The sequence below is a fragment of the Chlorocebus sabaeus genome, chromosome 2, assembly GCF_047675955.1.
Source record: "Chlorocebus sabaeus isolate Y175 chromosome 2, mChlSab1.0.hap1, whole genome shotgun sequence".
NCBI classification, from domain to species: domain Eukaryota; kingdom Metazoa; phylum Chordata; class Mammalia; order Primates; family Cercopithecidae; genus Chlorocebus; species Chlorocebus sabaeus.
Window position 1 is genome coordinate 57,824,125 of NC_132905.1, and position 26,123 is coordinate 57,850,247.

The following is a 26,123-nucleotide window of genomic DNA, read 5'->3' on the forward strand; positions in this document are numbered from 1 at the left end:
TATAGAGAGAGGAAAGATCTTCAGATCATAGAACTCTGTAAGAAAAATCCAACAACAGAGAGAACACATGGACTCCCTAGACTCTTTTATTTCTTTAGTATTTCAAAGTGATATGAAAAAATATATATATTTTTTCCAGGCCAGGTGCAGTGGCTCATGCCATTCCAGCACTTTGGAAGGCCGAGGCGGTCAGATCACTTGAGGCCAGGAGTTTGAGACCAGCCTCGCCAACATGACAAAACTCTGTCTCTAATAAAGTTACAAAAATCAGCTGGTCATGGTGGTGCATACCTGTGATCTCAGCTACTCAGGTGACTGAGGCAGCAAGAGAATTGCTTGAACCGGGAAGGTGGAGATTGCAGTGAGCCGAGATCGCGCCAATGCACTCCAGCCTGGGCAACAGAGTGAGACTCTGTCTCAAAAAAAAAAAAAAAAAAAAAAAAGTTTTTTCCAGCATGTTTTGTGAGTTTACAGCATGGTATGTGTGTTGTTGGCATTTTATCTGATCTAGTGATTCTTAAAGATAAGCGTGGTTCTTCCTATCATCTTATGCTTTAGAGGAAGTCATTCTTTTTTTTTTTTTTTTTTTTTTTTTTGAGACAGTGTCTCACTCTATTACCTAAGCAGGAGTGCAGTTGCATGATTAATGCAGCCTTGACCTTCCAGGCTCAAGCGATTCTTCCACCTCATCCTCCTGAGTGGCTGGGACCACAGATACATGCCACCATGCCCGGCTAATTTTTTGTAGAGATAAGGTTTTGCCGTGTTGCTGGGCTCAAGTGATCCTCCTGCCTTGGTCTCCCAAAATGCTGAGATTATAGATGTTAGCTGCCGCACCTAGCTGAAAAAGTCATTCTTTAAAAACCCTCCTCTTCAGCCTAGATGACTTCTTTGTAAAATCCTATGCACTTACTCATTCAGCAAACATTTACTGAGCACGTACGTACCAGGCAGCACGTAAGGTATTAAAGACACTACTGTGAAGAAGCAGATGAGATCTCTAATATCTGGTTCCATAAAGGAAGATCTTTTCTTCTTCTCCTCTTCAACCTCCATAGAAATGGAACCCACTAAGTCTAAAATAACAGACCGAACATATGGCTTCCTTTATTCCCGATGGCAGCATTTCACTTGGTTAAGATAAGAGCCAGAAATATTTTATGTCCTACTAGTGACAAATAATGTGGTTTCATGGATAAAGCACTGGTTTTAGTCTGGAGATCTAGTTTCTTACTTTTGCTATCTTTTATTACTTAAGTGTATGAAGAATCAAATAAAAACCACCTCTTCAGAGACCTTATGGTTTAGAATTGGTGAATTAAATATAGTGGTGACCTGGAATTGGTTCTCCCTGCTCACTAGAGCTGTTTGTTAGATTTTCATGAATTTTCCAAGTCTGTTGATATCACATTGGTAGCTTGGAACCAGCCATGATGGGAGTATTTACACCACAAAATAGCCAAATGCTAAAACTCGCAGCTTTTATTTCCCAGAAAGCCAGTTGTTAAACATTTCCCTGCACATCACTAAATAAAGGGAAGGGTCAACACCCTAATGGTGAAGGGGAAAGTTTGGAAAGACATCAGCATATTCATGGTCAAAATGAAGGAAAAGAAGCAAATGAGTACGTAAGATTCCAGGCAAGATGTATCCTAGAGGCTAATTTATTATATAGGGATGATGTTCCTCTCTTTTTCCTTCATAGCACTGGTTGTCATAACATTTCGACCCAAAACGTTGTATTTTATTGATTTATTTTTAAATAGAGACAGAGCCCCTCACAGGGTCACCCAGGCTGGAGTGCAGTGGTGCAATCTGAGCTCACCGCAGCCTCAATCTCCTGGGCTCAAGAGATCCTCCCTCTTCAGCCTCCCAAGTAGCCGCTGGAGTTACAGGTATGCACCACCACACCGGCCAATAGACCCAGGACATTTTTATGTAACCATGTGCACTTTGTTTAGTTCTTTACTCCACTGATGACATAGGCTGTTAGGAAACAAAATAAAAACATTGATAGAATAAACAGTATTATGTTTAGAATTTCAATACTCCATTGCTGGGCCAAAGAATATTCCTAGAGTTTCTGTGGAATTGCTTCTCCTTTCCTTACTGACTGTCTAAGAATTACAAAATCACTAGTATTGTAGCCATTTCATAATGAAATGGGTGAAGATGCACTCAACAGAATTTGTGATAGATCCACACATGAATTGATGAATTATATCTTGTTTGTAATTTTGGAAAGTGGAAAAAACTTGGTCTGAGAAAAATGATACTGATAGAAGAAAACCTGATGACAGCTGTCCCTAACTGTGGACAGTCACACTTGTTATGTACTAAAAAGTGACGGAAGCATCAATCTTACAAAATTCAGACATTCCAAATGTAACCCAGAAAATTTGAAACTTCATAGAAATAATGAAAACAGCCAACACCTCACAGGGCAGGAACCTTCAACGGTAAAGTTTCATGAAGACAAAAATACTTTGGATCGATTACTTCTCTTTTACAAAGTTTACAAGGAAAGTATTCATTCCTAAAACTATTTTCTATAAAATTAAAATTAACTGAATAGCTATATGAAAAAACAGACTCTCAACCTTCATACCACACACAAAAATTAATTTGAGATGGATCATAGATCTATGCATAAAAGCTAAAACTGATCGGGTGCAGTGGCTCACACCTGTAATCCCAGCACTTTGGGAGGCCAAGGCAGGCAGATCACCTGAGGTCAGGAGTTCAAGACCAGCCTGACCAACATGGCAAAACCTCGTCTCTACTAAAAATACAAAATTAGCCAGGTGTGGTGGTGGGCGCCTGTAATCCCAGCTACTCGGGAGGCTGAGGTAGGAGAATCGTTTGAACTCGGGAGGTGGAGATTATGGTGAGCTGAGACCACGCCACTGCACTCCAGCCTGGGCAACAAGAGTGAAACTCCATCTCAAAAAAATAAAAAAAGCTAAAACTATAAAGTTTTTAAAACAAAACATAGAATCCTTAACAGCTTTAAGTTCTTATATTAGAAAAGAAGAGGCCGGGCGCGGTGGCTCAAGCCTGTAATCCCAGCACTTTGGGAGGCCGAGACGGGCGGATCATGAGGTCAGGAGATCGAGACTAGCCTGGCTAACACGGTGAAACCCCATCTCTACAAAAAAAAATACAAAAAACTAGCCGGGCGAGGTGGCGGGCGCCTGTAGTTCCAGCTACTCGGGAGGCTGAGGCAGGAGAATGGCATAGACCCCGGAGGCGGAGCTTGCAGTGAGCTGAGATCTGGCCACTGCACTCCAGCCTGGGTGACAGAGCAAGACTCTGTCTCAAAAAAAAAAAAAGAAGAAAGATACAAAATTAAAATAGAACTCGGAAAAGTTTTAAACAATTTAACTGTACTGTTTAAGAGAACGGGCCAATGAGTTAAGATAGTTTGCTCGGGAAAATATGTTCTCCATGAAAATTATCAATATTGGTATAATTCCAATTTAAATATCAGTGTTTATTAAACATGAGGTTAAAATATCCTTTGAGGTCACAAAGACCAGATATAAATAACAACGTAAAAACATTTTTACAACAGTCCGTAACTGCCCCACAGTCAGAAAAACAGAATTAATTGCATTTCATTCAAGTCAGAAACTTAAAAAGAGAGAGGGGGGAAACATAGCAAAGCCTCCACTCACCTTTGCAAGGTGACAGGAGAGATCAAAGTATGGCTCTTGTCCATCTTCCTCATCCCTAAATTGAAGCATCTTCCCTCAGATGGTCTACAGGTCTCCCGCTACTGTATTCATCTAAGAAACCCCGTCAGAGGTGACAGCTGCAAGTACTGTTCTGGTTTGGTGGGCTTCTTCTTTATCAGTGTGGGCTTTAGTTGATTCTAAGATCTTTGAAGTAAACATCTGGTTGGATGATAGTAAACATCTCAAAGTTCTACCTGCCTCTGAGTGTCTCATGGTGTCCTTCATCCTTCAGATGCTATCCTGCTCAAAATGTATTTGATGGAAGGGAATATAAGTCAAGACTCTTCAATATAACTCAAGATTCTTCAATATAACTCAAGACTTATATTCTTCAATATAACTCAAGACTCTTCATCGCACATTTAACATTCACTACCACCACACACATCCTGTGGTCCAATGGTCTCTCATATCTATTCACTCAAGGTATCTGTTCCCCATAAATTGAGCAGTCATATGAGTTTGTAGGAGCCAAGGAGAAATTTCCCCTTCACTCTCTGAAGGCTGGATGAAAGATTGACCAACAAAAGGCAGGTTAAGAGGAGAAATGGCACAAACATTTATTAACATGCCCAAGGGAGAGCTGCAGAGTGGTCACTCCCACCCCGCTATGGGGCTCAGAAGCTTGTATGCCATCTCGAGGTTACAGAAAGAATGGGTTTTGGATGGTGGCAAAATAGGTGATGGGAGGGGCAGAAGAGGAGGCCTGGCTAGCAAAGGTGGTCTCATCAGGCAGAGGAAACCTCCCAGGTAGCAGCTTTCAGAAAGAAGAGATGGGAAATGGTTCTTTCCCACCTTTGATGGTGCCAGCCTCTCAGTTCATCTTTCCTACATCTGGACAAGGGAGGATCTCAGAGGAAACCTGGCTGCATCCCCAGAAAAGACAGCTTTTTAGCTATTCTTAGATTTCCAGCCCTTCTGAATAGCCATCTTGAAAGATGTCAAAGAAGTATATTTTGGGGTGAAATATTTTAGTTTCCTTCAGTTTCAAATCCAGCTTTCAGGCATAAGCACTTACTCTGCGACTCTTAACTCTAGTCTGGGCCATTGTCCATCCCCAGTCCAATCAGCTGAGGGGAGGGCTGGGCAGAATCACACCTGCTACGGATCAGGCGCAGGATCGGGCACAAGGGTGAGTCCCTTTCACTCACACAGGGCATCTGAGTGAGGAGAGCAGGTCCATAGGCCCTGGTCAACTGGAAGGACCTGCATTTTGCCTGACAGAATCCTCAGAGTGAGCCATCTGGGGCCATGCTGGAAAGATAACTGAGGGTGGCCAGAGAAGCCTGACATCTACATTTGATGTGCAGTGTTCTGATTTTGTAAAGTGGCCAACTGCACCTAGTCCTTCGCATATTCCTGGATACAGCATCTCCATGCACGCCGGCCTGATTGCCAGCTGCCACCTTTATATGAGGGCTCTCTTTGGCTACTAGAGCCCATTCTACCCACGCAGGTACTTGTTGGAAGTTCTGGTGAACTGAGACCCTCCGGAAGCAGCTCTCAGTCAATGACTCAGGAGAGTTGCTGGACAAGTACCCCAGCTCCCCACTTGCCTCACTTGAGACAGTTTGGATGCATGGCTGTCACTGACTCCCAGGGCTCCCCTGAGGGACTAGAGTCCACTGCTCACAGTGGTTCCTTGCTTGGTTATGCACCTTGTATTGGTTGCCCTCCCTTCCCTTTGTCACAATCCGATACCCTACAAGTGTTACCTGAAGTCACCACTGAGAAACTACCTGGGCGTGAATCTCTGTCTTGGGATCTGGAGACAGTTAATTCAGAAACATTTTAAATGCAGGCAGGGCACAACGGTTCACACCTGTTATCCCAGCACTGGGAGGCCAAGGCTGGCAGATCACTTGAGGCCAGGAGTTCCAGAGCAGTCCAGCCAACACGGTGAAACCCTGTCTCTTCTATAAATACAAAAATTAGCTGGGCATGGTGGTGCACACCTGTAGTCCCAGCTACCTGGGAGGCTGAGGCACAAGAATCACTTGAATCCGGGAGGTAGAAGTTGCAGTGAGCCAAGATGGCGCCACTGCACTCCAGTCTGGGCAACAGAGCAAGACTCTGTCTCAAAATAAATAAATACATACATACATACATACATAAATACATAAATAAATGCATTACTTAATATATTGTGTCTGCAGTGTGGACTCAATCCAAAAGCTGCCAGATTACAACCTCTAATGAAAAATAATCACCTACATAGACTCTTTTACCATCATAGACAGAGAACCTTGGAAAAGAAAGTTCTAAACTCAAGTGCTAACAGGTTGATGAGTAGACCCTGAGGCAGTCCCAGAGTGTGTGGCTTCTTTGTCCATGGGATTCTGTGGATTAAGAGCTGAGCTGGCTTATGACACTTCTGCATTGTATTGTATGAAGTTACTGTACGCGTTTGTTGTGTGACCACTGATCACGTGGAGCTTTTCGAGTGAGGAGGTTTGGAAATATTGTTGACCCTTGAACAACATAGGTTTTCAAACTACACTAGTCCATGTATACATGAGTTTTTTCCATAAACACTTCTGGGGGAGATTTGCACCAATCTGAAAAAACACACAAGTTGTGTAGCCTAGAAATACTGAAAAAATTAAGAAAATGCTAAATATCTTATGAATGCATAACATATGTGTTAATTGGCTGTTCGTGTTATCAGTAAGGCTTCTGATCAATAGTAGGCTCTTTGTAGTTAAGTTTTGGGGAGTTAAAAGTTGTACTCAGATTTTTGACAGCTCGGGGGCTCAGAACCCTTACCCCATCCATTGTTCAAGGGTCAACTGTATATAGACTTTTCAGTGACCTTGTGGGAGCCAAGGGATAGCTACCCCTCTTTCCATGCTCAGTCATATTCCAAGTGAGTAGAGTCCATCAGCCCTGAGTCCTGGGCCACGGGTGCAGGAGAAGTCATCAGTCAAGAGAGGAATAAGGGATGCCTGCAGGGGTGGGGAAGAAGGATGCCGCAGGAGGCTAATTCTTAAATGGCCCAAGGGGGAAAACGAGGGCATTGGCTGGGAGATGAGAGAAGTTTCCTACTCCATAAAGGGAGGACTTTTTTTTTTCTCCCTGGTCTCACTCTATTACCCAGGCTGGAGTGCAGTGGAGCGATAATGGCTCCCAGCACCTTTGACCTCCTGGGCTCAGGCAGTCCTCCTGCCTCAGCTTCCCAAGTAGCTGGGACCCTAGGCACGCATCACCATGCCTGGCTCATGTTTTTATTATTATTTGTAGAGACAGGGTCTCCCTATGTTGCCTGGGCTGATCTTGAACTCCTGACCTCAAGTGATCCTCCCACCTCAGCCTCCCAAAGTGCTGGGATTACAGGCATGAGCCACCATGTCCAGCCAGAAAAGGCGGACTTTCTAACCAGCAGAGGAGCCACCTGTTGCCCTCGGGTGGCCACATGGCCAGTAGCTACATGGGCACCAGCAGGGCTTCTGTGGTGTGGACATGGTGAGAGTTTCTATGAGTTTGTGAACCAGTTTTCCAAGGAAAGAAGGGATGGACTTCCAATGGAATTAGCCCCATTTACAGGCCAGTCCTGTAAGTGGCAGAAATCAGTTTTACCCACCCTACTCCACAGCACCTTGTTTAAAAAAAAAAAAAAAAAAAAAAAAGGTTACTCTCAGCAAAATTGAGGCACTGGATATTGTTCCTAATTCCATTTTTTAAATACTTTTTAATTTTTTTATGTTAAAGATAGGGTCCCACTATATTGTCCAGGCTGATCTCAAACTCCTGGCCTCAAGCAATCCTTCTGCCTTGGCCTCCTAAAGTGCTTAGGATTATCGGGATACAGGCATGAGCCACAGCACCCGGCCAACAATAGTTTTCAAATAGGATTAGGACCAGGCGTAGTGGTTTACTCCTGTAATCCCAGCACTTTGGGAAGCCAAGGTGGAAGGATTGCTTGAGGCCAGGAGTTTGAGACCAGCCTGGGCAACATAGGGAGGGAGACCTGGTCTCTACAGAATACAAATAAAAAGATGAGTTGAATATGGTGGCACACACTGGTAGTCTCAGCTTTCGGGAGACTGAGGCGGGAGAATCACTTTAGCCCAGGAGGTTGAGGTGCAGTGAGCCGTGACTGCAGCCATGCACTCCAGCCTGGGCAACAGAGTGAGACCCTGTCTCAAAAACAATAATTAAAATTAAAATTAAAACACTGTTGCTGAGTAAGGTGGCTGGGAATACAGTTCTTTGCATATGACTTCTTTCTTTCTCATAAATTAGCTTCTCTTTTCAATGAAAAGTTTTCATGACCTTCAAACTTAACATTTTTTTAAAAAATGACTGTTGGGCGAGGGAAATCCTGTGTCAAGCAGTGATCCAAGACACTTGAAAAATTTCTTTTAACTCACATAGTTCGAATTGTCAAGTCCGATCCTGGAATAACATTTTTCTGTCCAATGTGTAAAATATTGGGTAATACAAAGATAATTATGGAAATATTCAGAGAACTTCCCTGGACCCAGACACACAGCCACCTCCACTTCCTCCTACCTCTCTTAGAAAAAAACAAAAAGCATTAAAAGGAGAGATGACCTGTCTCCCTGGGAGCTCATTAAGGGACCAGGCAAAAAAGTGTGAGATACATTTCTTAGATTCGGACTTGACCTGACAGGTCCCCTAGGGTGAGTCACTTTTTCCTATTTCGGTCAATTTGACTGTAAAATAATTACAGTAACGAGGTCTTGTTTACTGAGACTGAAGTCAGTGCTGCCTCGCCTCATTTGACAGCTAGAAAGAGAAACTGAAGGTTGTGATTAGAAAGCTTCTGTAGCCAACCTCAGGCAGTGCGGATTCGAGAATCCGGGACTTGAGTACACTAAGTGTCTTTTAAGTCGGACCTGTGAGTAGTGGAATCCAATATAATTGCTTTTGCTGCTTCTCTTGTGGGTTTGCACTTGTAACCTAAAGTAAATAAAATAGGATAAAATAGAAAGCTGGACTGGGGGCAAGGGGAGAAGAGATTGGGCTGATGTTGGTCAAAGGATACAAACTTTCGGTTCAGAAGGAGGAATAAGTCCAAGAGCTGTATTGTGCAACACGGTGACTGTAGTCAAAACCAATGTATTGCATATTTGAAAATTGCGGCCGGGCGCAGTGGCTCATGCTTATAATCCCAGCACTTTGGGAGGCCGAGGCAGGCAGATCACTTGAGGTCAGGAGTTCAAGACCAGCCTGGCCAACATGGTAAAACCCCGTATCTACCAAAAAATACAAAAATTAGCCAGGCATGATGGTGCATGCTTGTAATCCTGGCTACTTGGGAGGCTAAGGCAGGAGAATCCCTTGAACCCTAGAGGTGGAAGCTGCAGTGAGCTCAGATCATGCCACAGCACTGCAGCCTGGCCAACAAAGTAAGACCCTGTCCCCCACCCCCCCCAAAAAAAAAGTAAAAAGAAAAGAAAATTTTCAAAGAGAGGAGATTTTAAGTGCGCAAGTGCACTCAGGACAAGTAAAAAGCATATGAGGTAATACATATGTTAATTAGCTTCACTTAGCCATTCTGCAATATGTGTACCTATGTATTTCAAGATGTCATGTTGTATACCATAAATATATACAATTTTTACTGGTCAATTAATAAAATAAAATCCTTGACTCAGAATAGGAACGTTACTTTGGACTAAAGAAATTAAGAGAAGAAAAGAGGAGCAGAGGAGATGGGATGGGAAGGGTGGAGAAGGGAGAGTAGAGGTGGGCGGGGAAGGGGTGAGGGGGGAGGGAAGAGGAGGGAACAGTCCTGTCCTTAATGCTTCTCAAGCTCTCTATCTTGCCAAGATCTGGCCTGTGGCCCAGCACAGCAAAAACTGGAAAAGTGCCAGTGACTCAACCCAGTTCCATTGATCAGTGAACTGGAAATCGGGGACTCTGTGTTTCAACCCCAGTCGGCCAGCCCACAGCCAGGGTCCAGGTGGCGGCCTCAGCTCCTGGCCTCAGTGGCTGTCGGTAGAATGGGTTGGAGAACCAGCCTCCAGCGGTCTCACATAGCAAGCAGGCAGCACAGCCTGGAGCCCAGCCAGGGGACGCAGGAATCCTTTCTGTTTTTTAAAGACATACTTTGCTTTACCACAGCGGTTGCTCTTGGGGCCACACGGAAAGCCACCACTAAGTTTACTATAAAGTGACAGAGGCTGATGTCTCTGGGAGAATGAGGAATAGTCACTTCCTGCCTTTGTCCATTAGTGCCGACCAAAGCGACCAGCTCCGTTTACATTCTTTCAGTGGTGTTGTTGAAAAGGCTTGGCAGCTCCCAAATGTTTGCAGTGTCCTTAGTCCTATGAGGGCTGCCTTCTTCTTCTTTTTTTTTTTTTTTTTTTTTTTTTTTTTTTTTTTTTTTGCTAGCTTTTAGCTAGTATCTGGAAAGATCTACCAGACGTGTTGGACTCATTTTCTCAAGAATCCACTTTACCCTTCAGGGAAGCCAGGAAAAGAACACGCTTCCAACCGGTACAAGTCTGGAGGAATTTCACAGCCTCTCAAACTACGGTACCCTTTTTGTTTCTTAGTCCAGCCTGTTACTGGGGTGGTTTTAGGAAGAAGCTGCTGGGGTGACATCTGTGGGGAGGCATGGGGAACCGCAGGTGAAAAGAAGTTATTGTTTTAAATTGTATTAGATTGCTGGCAATATTGAGTCAAGGTGTCTAAGGTTATGGTTTGGGGAAGAAAACTATAGCTAACTATAGCTACTACAGAAGGATTTTAAACCAGGACTTCTTTGGGGCCCTTAAGAACTTTTCTCTCCTTTTTTTGAGACAGAGTGTTACTCTGTCGCCTAGGCTGAAATGCAGTGGTGTGATCATGGCTCACTGTAGCCTCAGCCTCCTGGGCTCAAGTGATCCTCCCTCCTGAGTAGCTGGGGCTACAGGAGCATGCCACCACGACCATCTAATTTTTTTTTTTTTAATTTTTTGTAGAGACAAGGTCTCGCTATGTTGCCCAGACTAGTCTCAAACTCCTGGGTTCAAGTGATTCTCCCACCTTGGCTTCCCAAAATGCTGGTCATGAGCCACTGCACAGACCAAGAACTTTATTTTTCTGACCAAGAACTTTATTTTTAAAAATAATATAAGCTATGTACTGTCTGCTTGAACTATTGGATGGCCCCCAGCATTTAATCCTGTGGGAGGTACGTGCTGCTGCACCTGGCGGTGTGTTCCTGTCACCTGCTCTCATTTCCCTCTTGGAGTAGCTTATGAAGGAGAGATGCCACCTGCATCTTTTGAAATGTGATGGATCTGCCTGCCCTTAGCAGAATCCAAACTGGATGGTGAATTGAGGACTGCTGGAGGTGAAAGTGTGCACATGCAGTTTTCAGGCAGCTAATTAAAATAAACTAGTACACTTCTGGAACCTAAACTGCTCCAGTGCTATAGGCAAAATTCCCTGCCTGCCATGGCTCATCAGAAAGAGTTTGTATATGGAAAACTTCAGAACAGAACAAAGAAACTTAAGTCTGGATGAGGAATGAAGTCTTGGCTGTCCTTTAGCAATTCCTGAACTGCCAGGTGACATCAAATCCCCTGCTGAAAAAAAGTCTGAAATAAAAAGAATTCCAGACATTAGGCCTGATTTAAAGCAGGGTATGCTTTTTTATTTGTGTGCTTCTGGGTCTAAACAGGTCATGGTTTGCCCCCCAAGGTGACAGTGTGGCTCCATTCCGCCCCTAGTTCTGAGCATGGCACTGTGATTTCTTTCTGGAGTCGCTCCAACCTGTGGCCTTTGCTAATGAGTGATGAACCCCGAACCTGAACTTCTAGAGTCAGCAAATCACACACTGCCTTCTCAGGAGGTTTCTGGAAGGTTGGCCTTCATCCCAGCAGGATCACAAGTGGAAAGAAACACAGGGAAGACACCGTCGAATCTTTAAAGTGGCCACAGCACGGAGCGATGACACAAAGAGACGATGGTTCTGGAAGGAGGGGTGGGATGCTCTGTGTCATTCTTGTTTTCTAGATGGGATTCCGTGCAGAGGTCATCACCACTCACTGTGAGTGCAAGCAGGGGGCAAATCATCGGGCCGAAAAAAAAAACCTCTCTGCAAAGATCCTTGCTCACTCACTCATATGCACTTCTCAGCTATAAATTCATGCTTTTCCACTTGTTGAAACATCCCTAACCGTCACCCTCAATGTCCTGTTTGTGTCGCTGGCTCTCTGCCACTCAGCTAATAATGAAACAGCCTCAGTGAACCTGCAGCAGCAGCTGCCTTAGCTTCGGTGCCTACCCAGCCCTGCAGCTGAACCACTTTGAATATTCCTTGATGGTGCAAGAGACAGTCTCACTATTTCCTTCACTGGCCCTCCTCTGTGTCCGTCACGGTTGGCATGAGCTACATCCTGTGCATGTTATGGCGAGAAGGGATGAATGAGGAAAGACAGGGTGGTTTTATACTTGATCCCGGGACAGTCACTGGGTAAGGAAGGGTTTGGGGGTGCTCCCTTTAATGCACAAAGGCCTGAGCCAGGTCAGCTGGCAGAGGTGTATATATGTTTAACTTAGAACTGAATGTTGAAGGCTTTGTGGCCCAAAGGGAAGAATTATTGGGATCTGATGCCCTAGCAGGGGAAATTCCAAGCCCCAAAAGCCGCAGTTGGAATTCAGAACTGTGTTGTTACCCTGCCTCTAAGTTTTCCTCTACGTTCAACTCCCCTTTTTTGGATGATTGTGAAGCTGTTTACATGTTGTCCTCTTCCGTGAACTGATCCCTGTAAACAGTGACAGGATTTTATCCAAATATTTCTGATTTCTAAGGGAAAAATAGACCGATTACTTCCCAGTGCCCTTCTGTTGACCTTGCCTGGGGGAGAGGCCTGCAGAACTAAGGATGACCTCACCCTCTTCCAGCAGGATTTCCTGGGATGTACAGAAAATCCCTTCTTCAGCTGTCCCTCTGTGATCAGCCACAGTCAATCTATAAGCTTTCAGAGCAGATGATGGGCACATCTAATATTGGTTCCATTCACATTTCAGCGCGAGGTCAAACACAAAGTAATCATTATGCTTCCTGGAGTCCCAAGGACCTTCTACGTCAGCGGCAGCGGTGGGAGGTGGGCTGGTGAGGTGGGGCCGTCTAGGAACTGTGCTGGTGGGGACAGGAAATTGGGCTGAAGGGAGATGTAAGGGCTTGGTGAGAAATAAATGGCACTGTGTTGTTGACGGAAAAAGATCTTGGCAGGACTGTTGTTGTGAGTGTTCTGTGGCTTAGAAAGGAATTTCCTACAGGCTGGACTAACCATTAAAAATGTCTCTACCTTCAGGAGTCCCCGGCGTGCAGTGGAGCCCCGCTGGGGGAAATGTCAGCTTGGACCATGGGCGCCCGCGGTCTGGACAAGCGAGGAAGTTTCTTTAAGGTAAAAGGAAGCCTTGACTGGGATCTCAAATCGTCGGCTTGCTGCCTTAGCCTGGGAGCTGCGGTGCTCCGTGGAGCTGCTGAGGGAAGTCTGCTCTCTCAGCCAGCGCCGGCTAAGGGAGCTTGCCTGAGCCCGGCCGCTGATTGTTACCAGGGCTTATAACAGGTTGCGGGGTCTGTGATTTAGTGCTTTCATACAGGCACGGGACTTGGGCACGGAGAGGGGCCGTGCTGCGCAAGACGGATGAGGCTGTCTTTATTTGAGAGCTGCTCAGTTTGTCCTTTTCCAGCTGCAGGGTTTTATGGTGGACGCTGGACTTTGCTTTCCAGTGAATCAGTGCTGTCGTCCATGTGTTCTCTCCTTGGCTTGTTTGTATGAATCACTGAAGGGCTCCAAAACAAAAACAGCTTCCTGGGCCTCACCTTAGAATGATGAAATATTATTTTCTGGAATATTTTATCAAACATCCCCAAAGGCTTCTTATGATAACGAGAAAGCACGGTTACAACTGTCTAACTCTTCTGTGTTCATGTTGATGTTAATGGGACTAAATTACCTTGCGAGCTTAATGAGATAAGATTTTAAATGGTGGTTTTATGTACTGTGTGTGTGTATTTAGTGAAGACTTGGTGGTCGCTTCTAATTTACACTTGGGAATCAATTCCCCTCTTGTGGCTTTTTGCTTTGTTTCCTTTCATTCGCCCTTGAATTAAGGCATCCTCAGTATAGAAAATTTTGAAAATACAGAATTATGTTTAAAAAGGTAGAAAAATGAAAGTAAAATATGCACTTGAAATCTGTCACAGGCAGGTGTTCCAACACCAGGTCTTGTCCCCAGAGGAGGAAGATGGAGGAGATTTTATTACTGAGAACAAGTGACTATGTTTAACAATTAACCAACCTTTATGGGATGGAAGTATCTATTAACATTTATTTGTATGTTTCCTGTTTCCAAGAGACCAAAACTGATATATTGTGTCAATTGTTGACTCTACAAAAAAAGTCCATCAGAAGAACCTGCTGATAAAGCAAAGTTCATGAGATTTACTGAAATAAGGAAGAATATCACCAGGACACAGTGTTATTCATGCCTAAGCCAGGGGAGATTAAGAGGCAGATTTATAGGATTCCGGAATCTAGGTCCAAGTCCTTCAAGCTGCATTTTTCAAGGTGGAGAACTAATTTGATTTTGGTGACGTCTATGCCACAATAGCTTGGGATTGGTGGATACAGCAAGACTAGGATATTGAAGTGGCTCTTGACAAGTAAACCCTTGTTTGATAAGTGAGCTGTTTTCCCAGGTGAACAAAATTGTTTGCCAGGACAAATTATTGTGTAGACATTTCCTGCAGCAAACAGTGAAGTTATTTATTGGTTTACAGCCTTAATTTTCTGGGCAAGAAGATCCTGGAAGAAAGAGTTAAGTTATGTTGACACAGATGGTCTCAATTATCAATCCTAATAGTTAAGCTTTGCAGACAATCTCAATTCTCAAATGATTTACTCAGTTTTGATCAAACCTGTATAACCTCCACCCACAGGAGGCAGATGAGAGCAAGGAGCTCCTCAAGTCCCCTGTAGATCAAAGTTAAGCCCACCAGACTGCCCGATTGTCATCCTCCAGGTTCCTAGGTTGCATCTGATGCTGAGATATTTATTTTCCCCTGTTAAGAGGGATGACCCAAAACCTCTCCTTAACCCAAAGCACTGTCTAGATCAGCCTAAATATTGGCTAGTCCGTAATTACCACCTTATGATGGTCAGGAAGCACAGTGGAGCTGTATCTTACATAGTAATTAGATTTTAAAGTCAAGGCAAAAGAAGAAAATGGAGGCCAGCCACGGTGGTTCACGCCTATAATCCCAGCACTTTGGGAGGCCGAGGTGGGCGGATCACTTGAGGTCAGGAGCTTGAGATTAGCCTGGCCAACATGGCGAAACCCTGTCTCTACCAAAAATACAAAACTTAGCTGGGTGTGGTGGCCTGCACCTGTAATCCCAGCTACTTAGGAGGCTGAGGCAGGAGAATCGTTTGAACCTGGGAGGCGGAGGTTGCAGTGAGCCAAGATCACACCACTGCACTCCAGCCTGGGTGACAGAGCAAGACTCCATCTATAAACAAACAAACAAAAAGGCCCGGGTGTGGTGGCTCACACCTGTAATCCCAGCACTTTGAGAGGCCGAGGCGGGAGGATCACAAGGTCAGGAGACCATCCTGGCTAACACGGTGAAACCCCGTCTCTACTAAAAATACAAAAAGTTAGCCGGGCATGGTGGCGGGCGCCTGTAGTCCCAGCTACTCCGGAGGCTGAGGCAGGAGAATGGCGTGAACCTGGAAGGTGGAGCTTGCAGTGAGGTGAGATCGCACCCCTGCACTCCAGCCTGGGTGACAGAGCGAGACTCCATCTCAGAAGGAGGAGGAGGAGGAGGCGGAGGAGGAGGCAGAGGAGGAGGAGGAGGAGGAGGAGGAGGAGGAGGAGGAGGAGGAGGAAGAAAATGGAGTACAAAGTTGCCTTTGAACATTTCTTAGGAAGGTGCCCTGTGGGGCCCAATATACCACCTATCATCAAGTCTACTGTAGCCAGTTTTTCCTGCAGTTCTAAGAAAATCACATTTGTTTTTATTTGAGTTTTCAGTGGGACAGCAGTTAAGTCATTGACTTGTATTTCTGGGCTACGCTGTAGGAAAGAACCAATCAGGTGAGAGGTGAGAGGCCTGCCTGACCCTGCCAAGGGTGAGACCTGTCATGTAACCTCTCATGGGTCAAATACCTGTGCAAATATTGGCAAAGGCGCCTGCACTATTTAACTTGTCTGTAATTCTGTGTTTTTGGCAGAGTTTAAATTGTTTAATTTATTTAAGTCAGATGCTCCATGTAAATGATATAGTTACTTTATACTTCTTTCTTTCCTATTTCTTTCTTGGAACTCCCGGGCTCAAGAAGTCCTCCCACCCTGGCCTCCCAAAGTGCTGGGATTATAGGCGTGAGCCACCACACCCACCTCCTTCCTCTTCATTCTATACATGGTTATTCTTTGCTGTGACTATTCCATAATTAGTCACCAGCATTCACATGTAATTATCTGTGAGAAGTAAACTGCCCTTTGGATATTCAGTGCTGACTCTTTGCAGGTTCATTTGTAACAAGCTGGAGGGGAGTTCGGTGCTGAGATGGGTTGTCACCCAGTGGGCACCTTCTGGGACCCACTGGCGCTGCTCTGACTCACCATGCTTTATTTCAATTCTCACCTGTTAAGCACCCATGAGCAGCCAAGCTTTGTACGTGGCCAGGGAGAGAAAAAGCAGAAGCCGCCCCTAACCTCAAGGAGCTTTCAGTCTGGTAGCAAATAAAGATATTAATCAAATAATCACAGCAGCAGACACATAATTATAAATCGTTTTTGAAAAATGCTTCATGGGAGATGTAAAAGGAGTGCTGAGAGTATATAACTAATCTGGGGTTGCAGAGAAATCTTTCCTGAGGAAGCGGCCTTCGACTTGAGAGCTGATTTGACATTATACCATTTAGGAAGGTGGTTGGAGCTAAGTTTTGGAATGACTCTTGATGCTACTACAACGCACTTCTCAGCAGACACCAGGGATGCCCTACAACTGGAGAGGATGCTTTCATAAAGCGTGAGGTTTCCTGGTCACATTCTTGGCTCACAGCTGAATTCCGCATGAGTATTATACCTCTCTTGGCTGTTAGTGCTCGTGTGACTTTGTGTAAAGCACAGATAATTGGAAGGCAACCATTGGACCTCTTTTTCATCATTGTCCTCCCCATCCAGTTTTTGTTTCCAAACCAGAGTTGCTAATCGCTAGTAGCGAGCCTTGATTTGTGGTTTCCCATCTGTCCTGGCTCATGGACATGACTCAGATAAGCTGGAGGACATGAGGTGTGTGGATAACACACAGATTATGTGAGCATTCTGGGATCACTGAGATGCCCCGTGGTTACTGTGGAATCGCATCCTGGAAGCTCCAGCCACATCCATCCTATGCAGATCAACCCATTTTCCAGTCACTCACAGCACCATTGTTAATTTTCCACAACCATCTGGGAAAAATAGTATCTTCCTGCTCCACAAAACACATGACAGGGCCGGGTGCTGTGGTTCACGCCTGTAAATTGTAGCATTTTGGGAGGCCGAGGCGGGCAGATCACTTGAGGTCAGGAGTTTGAGACCAGCCTGGACAACATGGTGAAACCCTGTCTCTACTAAAAATACAAAAATTAGCCAGGCGTGGTGATGGGCGCCTGTAATCCCAGCTACTCAGGAGGCTGAGGCAGGAGAATGGCTTGAACCCAGGAGATGGAGGTTGCACTGAGCCAAGATGGTGCCACCATACTCCAGCCTGGGCAACAGAGCAAGGCTGTGTCTCAAAAAACAACAAAACAACAACAAAACACATGGTAGGGAAAAAGGGGTAACACCTTGGACATGGTAGCCAAAGTGGCCTGCTTTTAAGTAATAAATGTGAACACCTACTGCTATCAGATTTCAAAGGTATATTGAACAAAATATTTCAAAGATATATTGAAAGAAAGATGTCGTCTGGGCTGGGAAAGCTATTGGTAGTCTTGAATTAGGGGCAGAGATGCTCAAAGTTATCTTTGATCCTCCCTTTCCCTGAATCCCATAGCTTCCCCCAAGCCACCCCCACTTCCCCTACCATCCAGGCTCCCAATGCTGGCAGATCCTCCTCTTTAATTTTTTTTTTTTTTTTAATTAACTTCTCTATTTAAAAAAATAGAGATGGGTTCTCTGTGTTGCCCAGGCTGGTCTCAAACTCCTAGCTTCAAGCAATCATCCTGCCTTGGCCTCCCAAAGCCCTGGGATTACAGGCATGAGCCACCACCCCTGGCCCAAATCCTCTTCATTTCTCCAAAGTCCTTGCCTTTCTTTCCTGTCCTACATCCACCTTTCCTGTCCTATATCCTGTCCTTGCCCTTCTTTCCTGTCCTATATCCACTTGGCTATTAGTGCTCATGTGACTTTGTGTAAAGCATAAATAATTGGAAGGCAATCATTAGACCTCTTTTTTGTCATTATCCTCCCCATCCAGTTTGGGTTCTCATTCTTTCATTTGGTTCTCATTCTTCCATTGCGGGCATGATAAATGATGCCTATAATCCACCCACACCAACACTGTACATGTTTCTACTGATCCATGTCACCTGCTTGAAGACCCTGGCTCCTTGCTGGCACAGGACCAAGCCTGAACCCTTCACCTTGACATTCAAAGATTTTCAGGCTGTGCTTCCACTTTCCCCGAACTCTTCCTCCACTGGTCCTGCCTCTGCAGCATCGTGAGTCTCTCCTGGGGTCCAAACCCACTAATCCCGGTCTCCAGACTTGCTACCACCCCCTCCCTTACCACTTCCCACCATCAACCTCCCAACCACCCTTCCAGGCTTTAGACCCACTTTATCCACTGACAACAGAGCTCACACAGGCTGAGCTGGTATCTTCCTTCAGTTTGGTCTGAAGATCAAACTGTGGGAGAAATGTTATGTATGAAGGTCTAGCTGTGGTCTCAATGCAGTGCCAGGAAATAAACTTCAATTCGTATATCTGCCATAAGGGATTTGTTCTTTCCTTTTGTCATCATGGCCCTGATCCTGAGAGGGATCCTCTTACAGCAAAGAATGGTGCCAGAAGAGAACCAATGTGAACTGTCCGGTCAACAGTTCTAGTTTCTTACCAGCATACCTTGGGGCTTCCTGAGCAAGCCTGCCCTCACCAGCCTCGAGGGTGTAGAGTACCCCCTTTCTAAGTGGCCACCTTCTAACCTTCCTTGGCCTCTGGGACGGGGTGAGAGTTGTTCTTACTAGACCAAGAAGAAAATGTGTTTTAGCTTACAGGGATCCTACTGTCCCGGGCCTCAAAACCATTCATGCTGCAGAAGTATCCCTGAACCTAGGTTCACAAACCAACTGGGGTCATTCAAGGGCCCAGCCCAGCAGCAGAGGCCCAATGTGAGAGGCCCTCTTTGGTCATGTCTCACAGGTTGGATAAGAAGGTGCATCATGATTGTGTTTCAGAAACAGAAAACCTGTCACTGTATTTCAGAGAATAACAGAAGAGCTCTCTGACACCACGAAGACTAGAACTGCGACTAGCTTTGAAGAAAACACATTGCTGAAATCTGGCTATACCAAATAGATGGACCAGCGGGTGATGATTCACTGGACCTCAGATGAGTTCCCTTAACTATGGGTCTCTTCTTGGCATTTGAAGAAGTATTCAATTTTCAAAAATTCTGTCTGCCAAGCAAAATTTGTCAATCATCCAGAACTGATACAACTGCACATCTCAGGCCTCTGGGATTCCCAGCAATGGAGTTTTCAGATTTTTTATTTCCAGATAAGTGGAAATTCATTCATCTGCATGCACAATAACAATGTACTATGGGCAGAGATTGCAGAGGCATGAAAAATAATGGATAGAATAAAAAACCACATTTTAGTCAGTAATTTCTTTCTTTCTTTCTCTTTTCTTTTTTTTTTTTTTTTTTTTTTTTTGAGATAAACTCTTGCTCTGTTGCCCAGGCTGGAGTGCAATGACATGATCTCGACTCACTGCAGCCTCCAACTCTCAGGTTCAAGTGATTCTCCTGCCTCAGCCTCCTGAGTGACTGGGTTTACAGGCGTGCGCCACCACAACCAGCTAATTTTTTGTAATTTTAGTAGGGACGGAGTTTCTTTATGTTGGCCAGACTGGCCTCTAACTCCTGCTAGTCAGTAATTTCATTGAGCAAATCCTTACATGGGTCTCTGGATGCTCAAAAGCCATAGAGATGAATGTTGTCCCTTGGCCTCCCAGCAGATCCCCTGGACTGTGAGTAGACAGAACGTCAGCTGCCCACTGTCCAGTGAGTCCACATCCCCACAGTGTATCAGCCCACAGGTCTCTCAGCACCTTGCAGTGGAAACAGCAGGGCGAGGAGAGATTTAGTCACAGCGACTGGCACAGTGACAATTTACTCATAATAGTATTGCAAAGCGTGCCTCACACCTGTATGTGGATATGCCTTTTGTTTTCCATAAATAAATTCTTCAAAGACACTGACAGCTACAGCACCACTGTCCCATAGAAAACAATGTAAGCCACAGATGTAATTTGAAGCATTCTAGTTGTCACATTTTAAACTTTAAAAGGAAAACAAGTAGAATTAATTTTAATAATATATTTTATTTGACCTAGTATATCTAAAATATCATGATGTCAACAAATGATAGATATAAAAAAGTATTAATCAGATATTTTACATTCTTTTTTTACCACTTTTATATTGACAAAATTGGTATATATTTATTTTGTACGTGTTATTTGAAAGCATGTATTATTGCATGTCTTTGAAACCGTGTGTATTTTACACTCAGCATGTCTCAATTCAGACCAGCTACATCTTGTTGTTGTTGTTGTTATTGTTATTGAGACAGAGTCTCTCTCTGTCGCCCAGACTGGCGTGCAGTGGCACAATCTCTGCTCACTACAACCTCTGCCTCCTGGGTTCAAGTGATTCTCCTGCCTCAGCCTCCTGAGTAGCTGGGATTACAGATGACCTGCCACCATGCCCGGCTAACTTGTTTTGTATTTTTAGTAGAGACAGGGTTCCACCATGTTGGCAGGCTGCTCTTTAATTCCTGACCTCAAGTGGTCTTCCTGCCTCAGCCTCCCAAAGTGCTGGGATTACAGGTGTGAGTCATCGCACCCAGCCAGACCAGCTACATTTTTAAGTGCTCAGTATGCACATGCGGCCAGCAGCCGCCAGACTGGACAGCAAAGGTTTAGCTGGTCTAAATCCCTTCCTTTTACAGATGGGGAAACTGAGGCCCAGTTTAGGATACAGCAGGGATGGGAGTCAGACCTGATCTGACTTGTCCTGTGGCTTCCTGGCCCCACATGACCTCCTGCTCTGGTTGTTCTGTGACCGTCTTCCTGCTTTACCAGCTCCCTCTCCCAGAATACTCCTTCTGGAGAGGTCATAGGAATGGTGGTTTCTTTCTGCAGGAGCTGTTGGCTTTTTTTTTTTTTTGAGTTGGAATCTCACTCTGTTGCCCAGGCTGGAGGGCTGTGGTATGAACATAGCTCACTGCAGCCTGGAACTCCTGGGCTGAAGCTATCTTCCCCCATCAGCCTCCCAAGTAGCCAGGACTACAGGTGCATTCCACCATGCCTGGCAACTTTTATTTTAGTTTTTATAGAGACAGGGTCTCACGTTTTTGCCCAGTCTGGTCTTGAACTCTTGGGCTTAAGTGACCCTCGTTCTTCAGCCTCCCAAAGTGCTGGGATTACAGGTATGAGCTTCGGTGCCCAGCCTGTTGGCTATTTTTGGATGCACACACACGCCTCTCACCATTTATTCCAAACATTTCCAGGGCTCAAGTCAGTGCCCCAAGGCATGACTTTCTAGGAATGCTATGAGCTTATTGAACAGAAATTCCTCTTCATGTTTTCAAAAAGCAATGGGTTTCATGGTTTCATAAATGGTTTTTCCAGTATATTGTGGCCATTCATTTCTGATGCTAACAGCATATGTCGTTCCAACACATGCTCATCTTCACCAGGGGACTTCGTTGTTTAAAAATCAGGAGTGAAGTAGATTGCCCAGGTTCCCCTCAATGACATATTTCTCCAGGCTTCCTTGTAGCTCCAAGTTTCATAATTAGAAGGATACCAAGAAGGAAAATGTAGTTTTGAAGGACTATGTGTCAATGTAAAATTTTCAAAAAGTTAAAATATGACTCTTGTACAATATAGAATGAACACCTGCCAAAGCTTTATCTCACCCATTTATGAGGAAACCAGTAAATAGTAAAGCTGGTTCAAAAAATGCTTTGACAAGTGATGTATTTGTAGTCAACTTAGAAAGGCAGTCTGTGATAAGTTTTCTGAGTTAAAATCAAAACTGTTAACATCCTACAAGGCAGTAAAACTAACCTTTAGTGTTCTCCCTTCAGAACAGAAATCTGCAGGCTGGTATATAACCTCACTGTGTCTGACCTTTTCATTAATAGCACATAAATCAAACACAGATACATTCCTCTAGACAATTAACTAATCCATAGATAAACTTGTTAAATCATGTGCCAGCGTGGCAATGAAAGGACAAACTCAAATAAACAAAAAGGCCCTTTCATCTAGAAGTTTTAAAACCCTCTAATAAACAACTCTGGGGTGAAAGCAGAAATACAAACCAGAATTATGGAAAAAAAGATACAAAATGATAATCAGAACACTACCTATCAGAATCAATGGTATACATTTAAAGCAGCAATCAGAGGAAAATTCATAGCACTAAACACTTTTTATCAAAAAAACATGCCCCACCTTTTTAAATCTATTTCAAGTCTTAGTGTTTCTTAATAATTACTGCTGAAATGGTTTATTCCGAGCTACTTCTATTATGCCTCTTCTTTCCTTGTTCCTAAATATCCCCAACCAAGGACTTTTGCCTTAAAAAATCAAATGTCTTCAATGAGGCTGAAGAACTATGAGAAAGCTGGTTCAATGTTTATTGACTTAAATACTGGTAGAGGATTCCTGGGCTCTTTTTCATGGTGTAAAATCCTTACAGTGATGTTCTGGGTGTTGCTTTAATCCCTGAACTCAGATGTGTACATATATGTGTCCACTGATCTGAGGTGAATTGGATGGAGAATAATTTCCCAGCATAACAATCTTTCAAATGTCTTTATGGTGATATGTAGAAAACCATTTCCACAACATAATCTGAACCTATACTATCTATTGCTGTGTAACTAATTACCTCAAATCTTAGTGACTTCAAACAGCAAACATTCATACCTCACAGTTTCTGTGGGTCAGAGATCTGAATGCAGTTTAGCTGAGAGCCTCAAGCTCAAGGTCACTATGAGATTTGGGAGGAGTTGGTGGCCAGGGTCATGGTCTCATCTGAAGGCTTGATTGGTGAGGAATCCACTTACGAACTAACTTGGCAGGTCTCGGTCCATTGTCACATGGTTCTCTCCACAGAGGTGACCTCAGGACATGGCAGATGACTTCCTCACAGGGCAAATTAAACAGGAGAGAGCAAGAGAGATGGAAGTCACAGTCTTTTTATAACCTACTCTTGAAGTGGTACCCCATCACTTCTGCTATATTCTATTCATTAGAAGCCAGTCAGTAAGTCTAGCCTCAGGAGCAATTACTCAAATGTGTGAATATCAGGCTGTGGCTTACACTGGGAATATCTTAGAGAGCACAACATAGAAAAACAGCTCCCAGTAACCAAAACAGCATGGTACTGGTACCAAAACAGAGATATAGACCAATGGAACAGAACAGAGTCCTCAGAAATAATACCACACATCTACAACCATCTGATCTTTGACAAACCTGAGAGAAACAAGAAATGGGGAAAGGATTCCCTATTTAATAAATGGTGCTGGGAAAATTGGCTAGCCATAAGTAGAAAGCTGAAACTGGATCCTTTCCTTACTCCTTATACGAAAATTAATTCAAGATGGATTAGAGACTTAAATGTTAGACCTAATACCATAAAAATCCTAGAGGAAAACCTAGGTAGTACCATTCAGGACATAGGCATGGGCAAAGACTTCATGTCTAAAACACCAAAAGCAATGGCAGCAAAAGCCAAAATTGACAAATGGGATCTCATTAAACTAAAGAGCTTCTGCACAGCAAAAGAAACTACCATCAGAGTGAACAGGCAACCTACAGAATGGGAGAAAATTTTTGCAATCTACTCATCTGACAAAGGGCTAATATCCAGAACCTACAAAGAACTCAAACAAATTTACAAGAAAAAAACAAACAACCCCATCCAAAAGTGGGCAAAGGATATGAACAGACATTTCTCAAAAGAAGACATTCATACAGCCAACAGACACATGAAAAAATGCTCATCATCACTGGCCATCAGAGAAATGCAAATCAAAACCACAATGAGATACCATCTCACACCAGTTAGAATGGCGATCATTAAAAAGTCAGGAAACAACAGGTGCTGGAGAGGATGTGGAGAAATAGGAACACTTTTACACTGTTGGTGGGATTGTAAACTAGTTCAACCATTATGGAAAACAGTATGGCGATTCCTCAAGGATCTAGAACTAGATGTACCATATGACCCAGCCATCCCATTACTAGGTATATACCCAAAGGATCATAAATTATGCTGCTATAAAGACACATGCACATGTATGTTTATTGCAGCACTATTCACAATAGCAAAGACTTGGAATCAACCCAAATGTCCATCAGTGACAGATTGGATTAAGAGAATGTGGCACATATACACCATGGAATACTATGCAGCCATAAAAAAGGATGAGTTTGTGTCCTTTGTAGGGACATGGATGCAGCTGGAAACCATCATTCTTAGCAAACTATCACAAGAACAGAAAACCAAACACCACATGTTCTCACTCATAGGTGGGAACTGAACAATGAGATCACTTGGACTCGGGAAGGGGAACATCACACACCGGGGCCTATCATGGGGAGGGGGGAGGGGGGAGGGATTGCATTGGGAGTTATACCTGATGTAAATGACGAGTTGATGGGTGCAGCACACCAACATGGCACAAGTATACATATGTAGCAAACCTGCACGTTGTGCACATGTACCCTACAACTTGAAGTTTAATAATAATAAATAAATTTAAAAAAAAAAAAAAAAAGAAAAACAGCTCCATCACAAACTCAACAACCTGCAGGGCCAAATAGAAATAAAATGAGTGAGTGGGCCTGGTGTCAGACAGGTGGGATTGGTGGGGACTGTAACAAAATTGGAGCATACAAGTCTCTTCTAGAAGGAGAAACTGGTTACTCGGTTCTAACCAATTCTTGTCATGCAAGAATGAATGTGGGTTTTTCATTTTTTCCAAGTGAGGCCAGAAATCTAGATTTTCATGTAAAATAATCCCAATTTAAAAACTATTCTGACTGGGCATCATGGCTTATGCCTGTAATCCCAGCACTTTGGGAGACTGAGGCTGGCAGATCACTTGAGGTCAGGAGTTCAAGAGCAGCCTGGCCAACATGGTGAAATCCTGACTCTACAAAAACTATAAAAACTAGTCAGGTTTGGTGGCGCACACCTGTAGTCCCAGTTACTCAGGAGGCCAGGCAGAAGAATCACTTGAACCCAGGAGGCAGAGGTTGCAGTGAGCCGAGATTGTGCCACTGCACTCCAGCCTGGGCAACAGAGAGAGACTCTGTCTCAAAAATAAAAACCATTCTAAAGTCAAGTGCAGTGGCTCATACCTGTAATCTCAGCGCTTTGGGAAGTCAAGGTGGGAGGATCACTTAAGCCCAGGAATCAGAGACTGCCCTGGTCAACATGGGAAGACCCTATCTCTACTAAATTAAAAAAAAAAGAAAAAGAAAAAGAAAAAACAGAAACAACAACAAAAATGAGGCCGGGTGTGGTGGCTCACGCCTGTAAGCCCAGCACTTTGGAAGGCCGAGGCAGGCGGATCACCTGAGGTGGGGAGTTCCAGACCAGCCTGACCAACATGGATAAACCTCATCTCTACTAAAAGTGCAAAATTAGCCGGGTATGGTGGCATATGCCTGTAATCCCAGCTACTTGGGAGGCTGAGGCAGGAGAATCGCTTGAACCCAGGAGGTGGAGGTTGCAGTGAGTGGAGATCACACCATTGTACTCTGGCTTGGGCAACAAGAGCTCTGTCTCAAAAAAAAAGAAATGCACTTCTTGGATTCCACCCCAGACCTAAAGAATCAGAAACTGCAGGGTGGGGCCCAGCTCTCTCCTGGTGATTCTGATGCTCACCCATGTGGGAGAACCACTGCTCCAGACCCTATATTTCAATGAGTAAACGGGACTATACAAAAAACACAGAAACATCTTCATTCTCAACCTGGCTTCATGTCCTTCTCTGGAAAATGGAATGATACCACCTTACCAGCTGGATTGTAACTCTCTGTTGGTTCAGATACAGTATTTTGATGATTTCAATCAATAACTCTGCAAGCCTTGGTGTTATTACCGGCATCTTT

At 44.2% G+C, this 26,123-nt stretch overlaps 1 protein-coding gene across 8 annotated transcripts in view; it reads left to right on the forward strand.

The window, feature by feature from the left end:
* The window catches only part of RIN2 (Ras and Rab interactor 2), a 252,644-nt gene that overhangs the window by 123,624 nt on the left and 102,897 nt on the right, over positions 1 to 26,123 (forward strand). For 2 of the 8 annotated variants that reach the window (XM_037993964.2, XM_007961294.3), the window contains exon 3: positions 13,013 to 13,105. In XM_037993964.2, coding sequence (XP_037849892.2) covers positions 13,049 to 13,105 — 57 coding nt within the window. In that variant the 5' untranslated portion in view covers positions 13,013 to 13,048. Of the gene's footprint in view, positions 1 to 10,092; positions 10,242 to 11,723; positions 11,743 to 12,599; positions 12,883 to 13,012; positions 13,106 to 26,123 lie in introns of those variants that run through there. The other 6 variants (XM_007961303.3, XM_073008632.1, XM_007961283.3 and 3 more) reach the window with 6 other exon arrangements.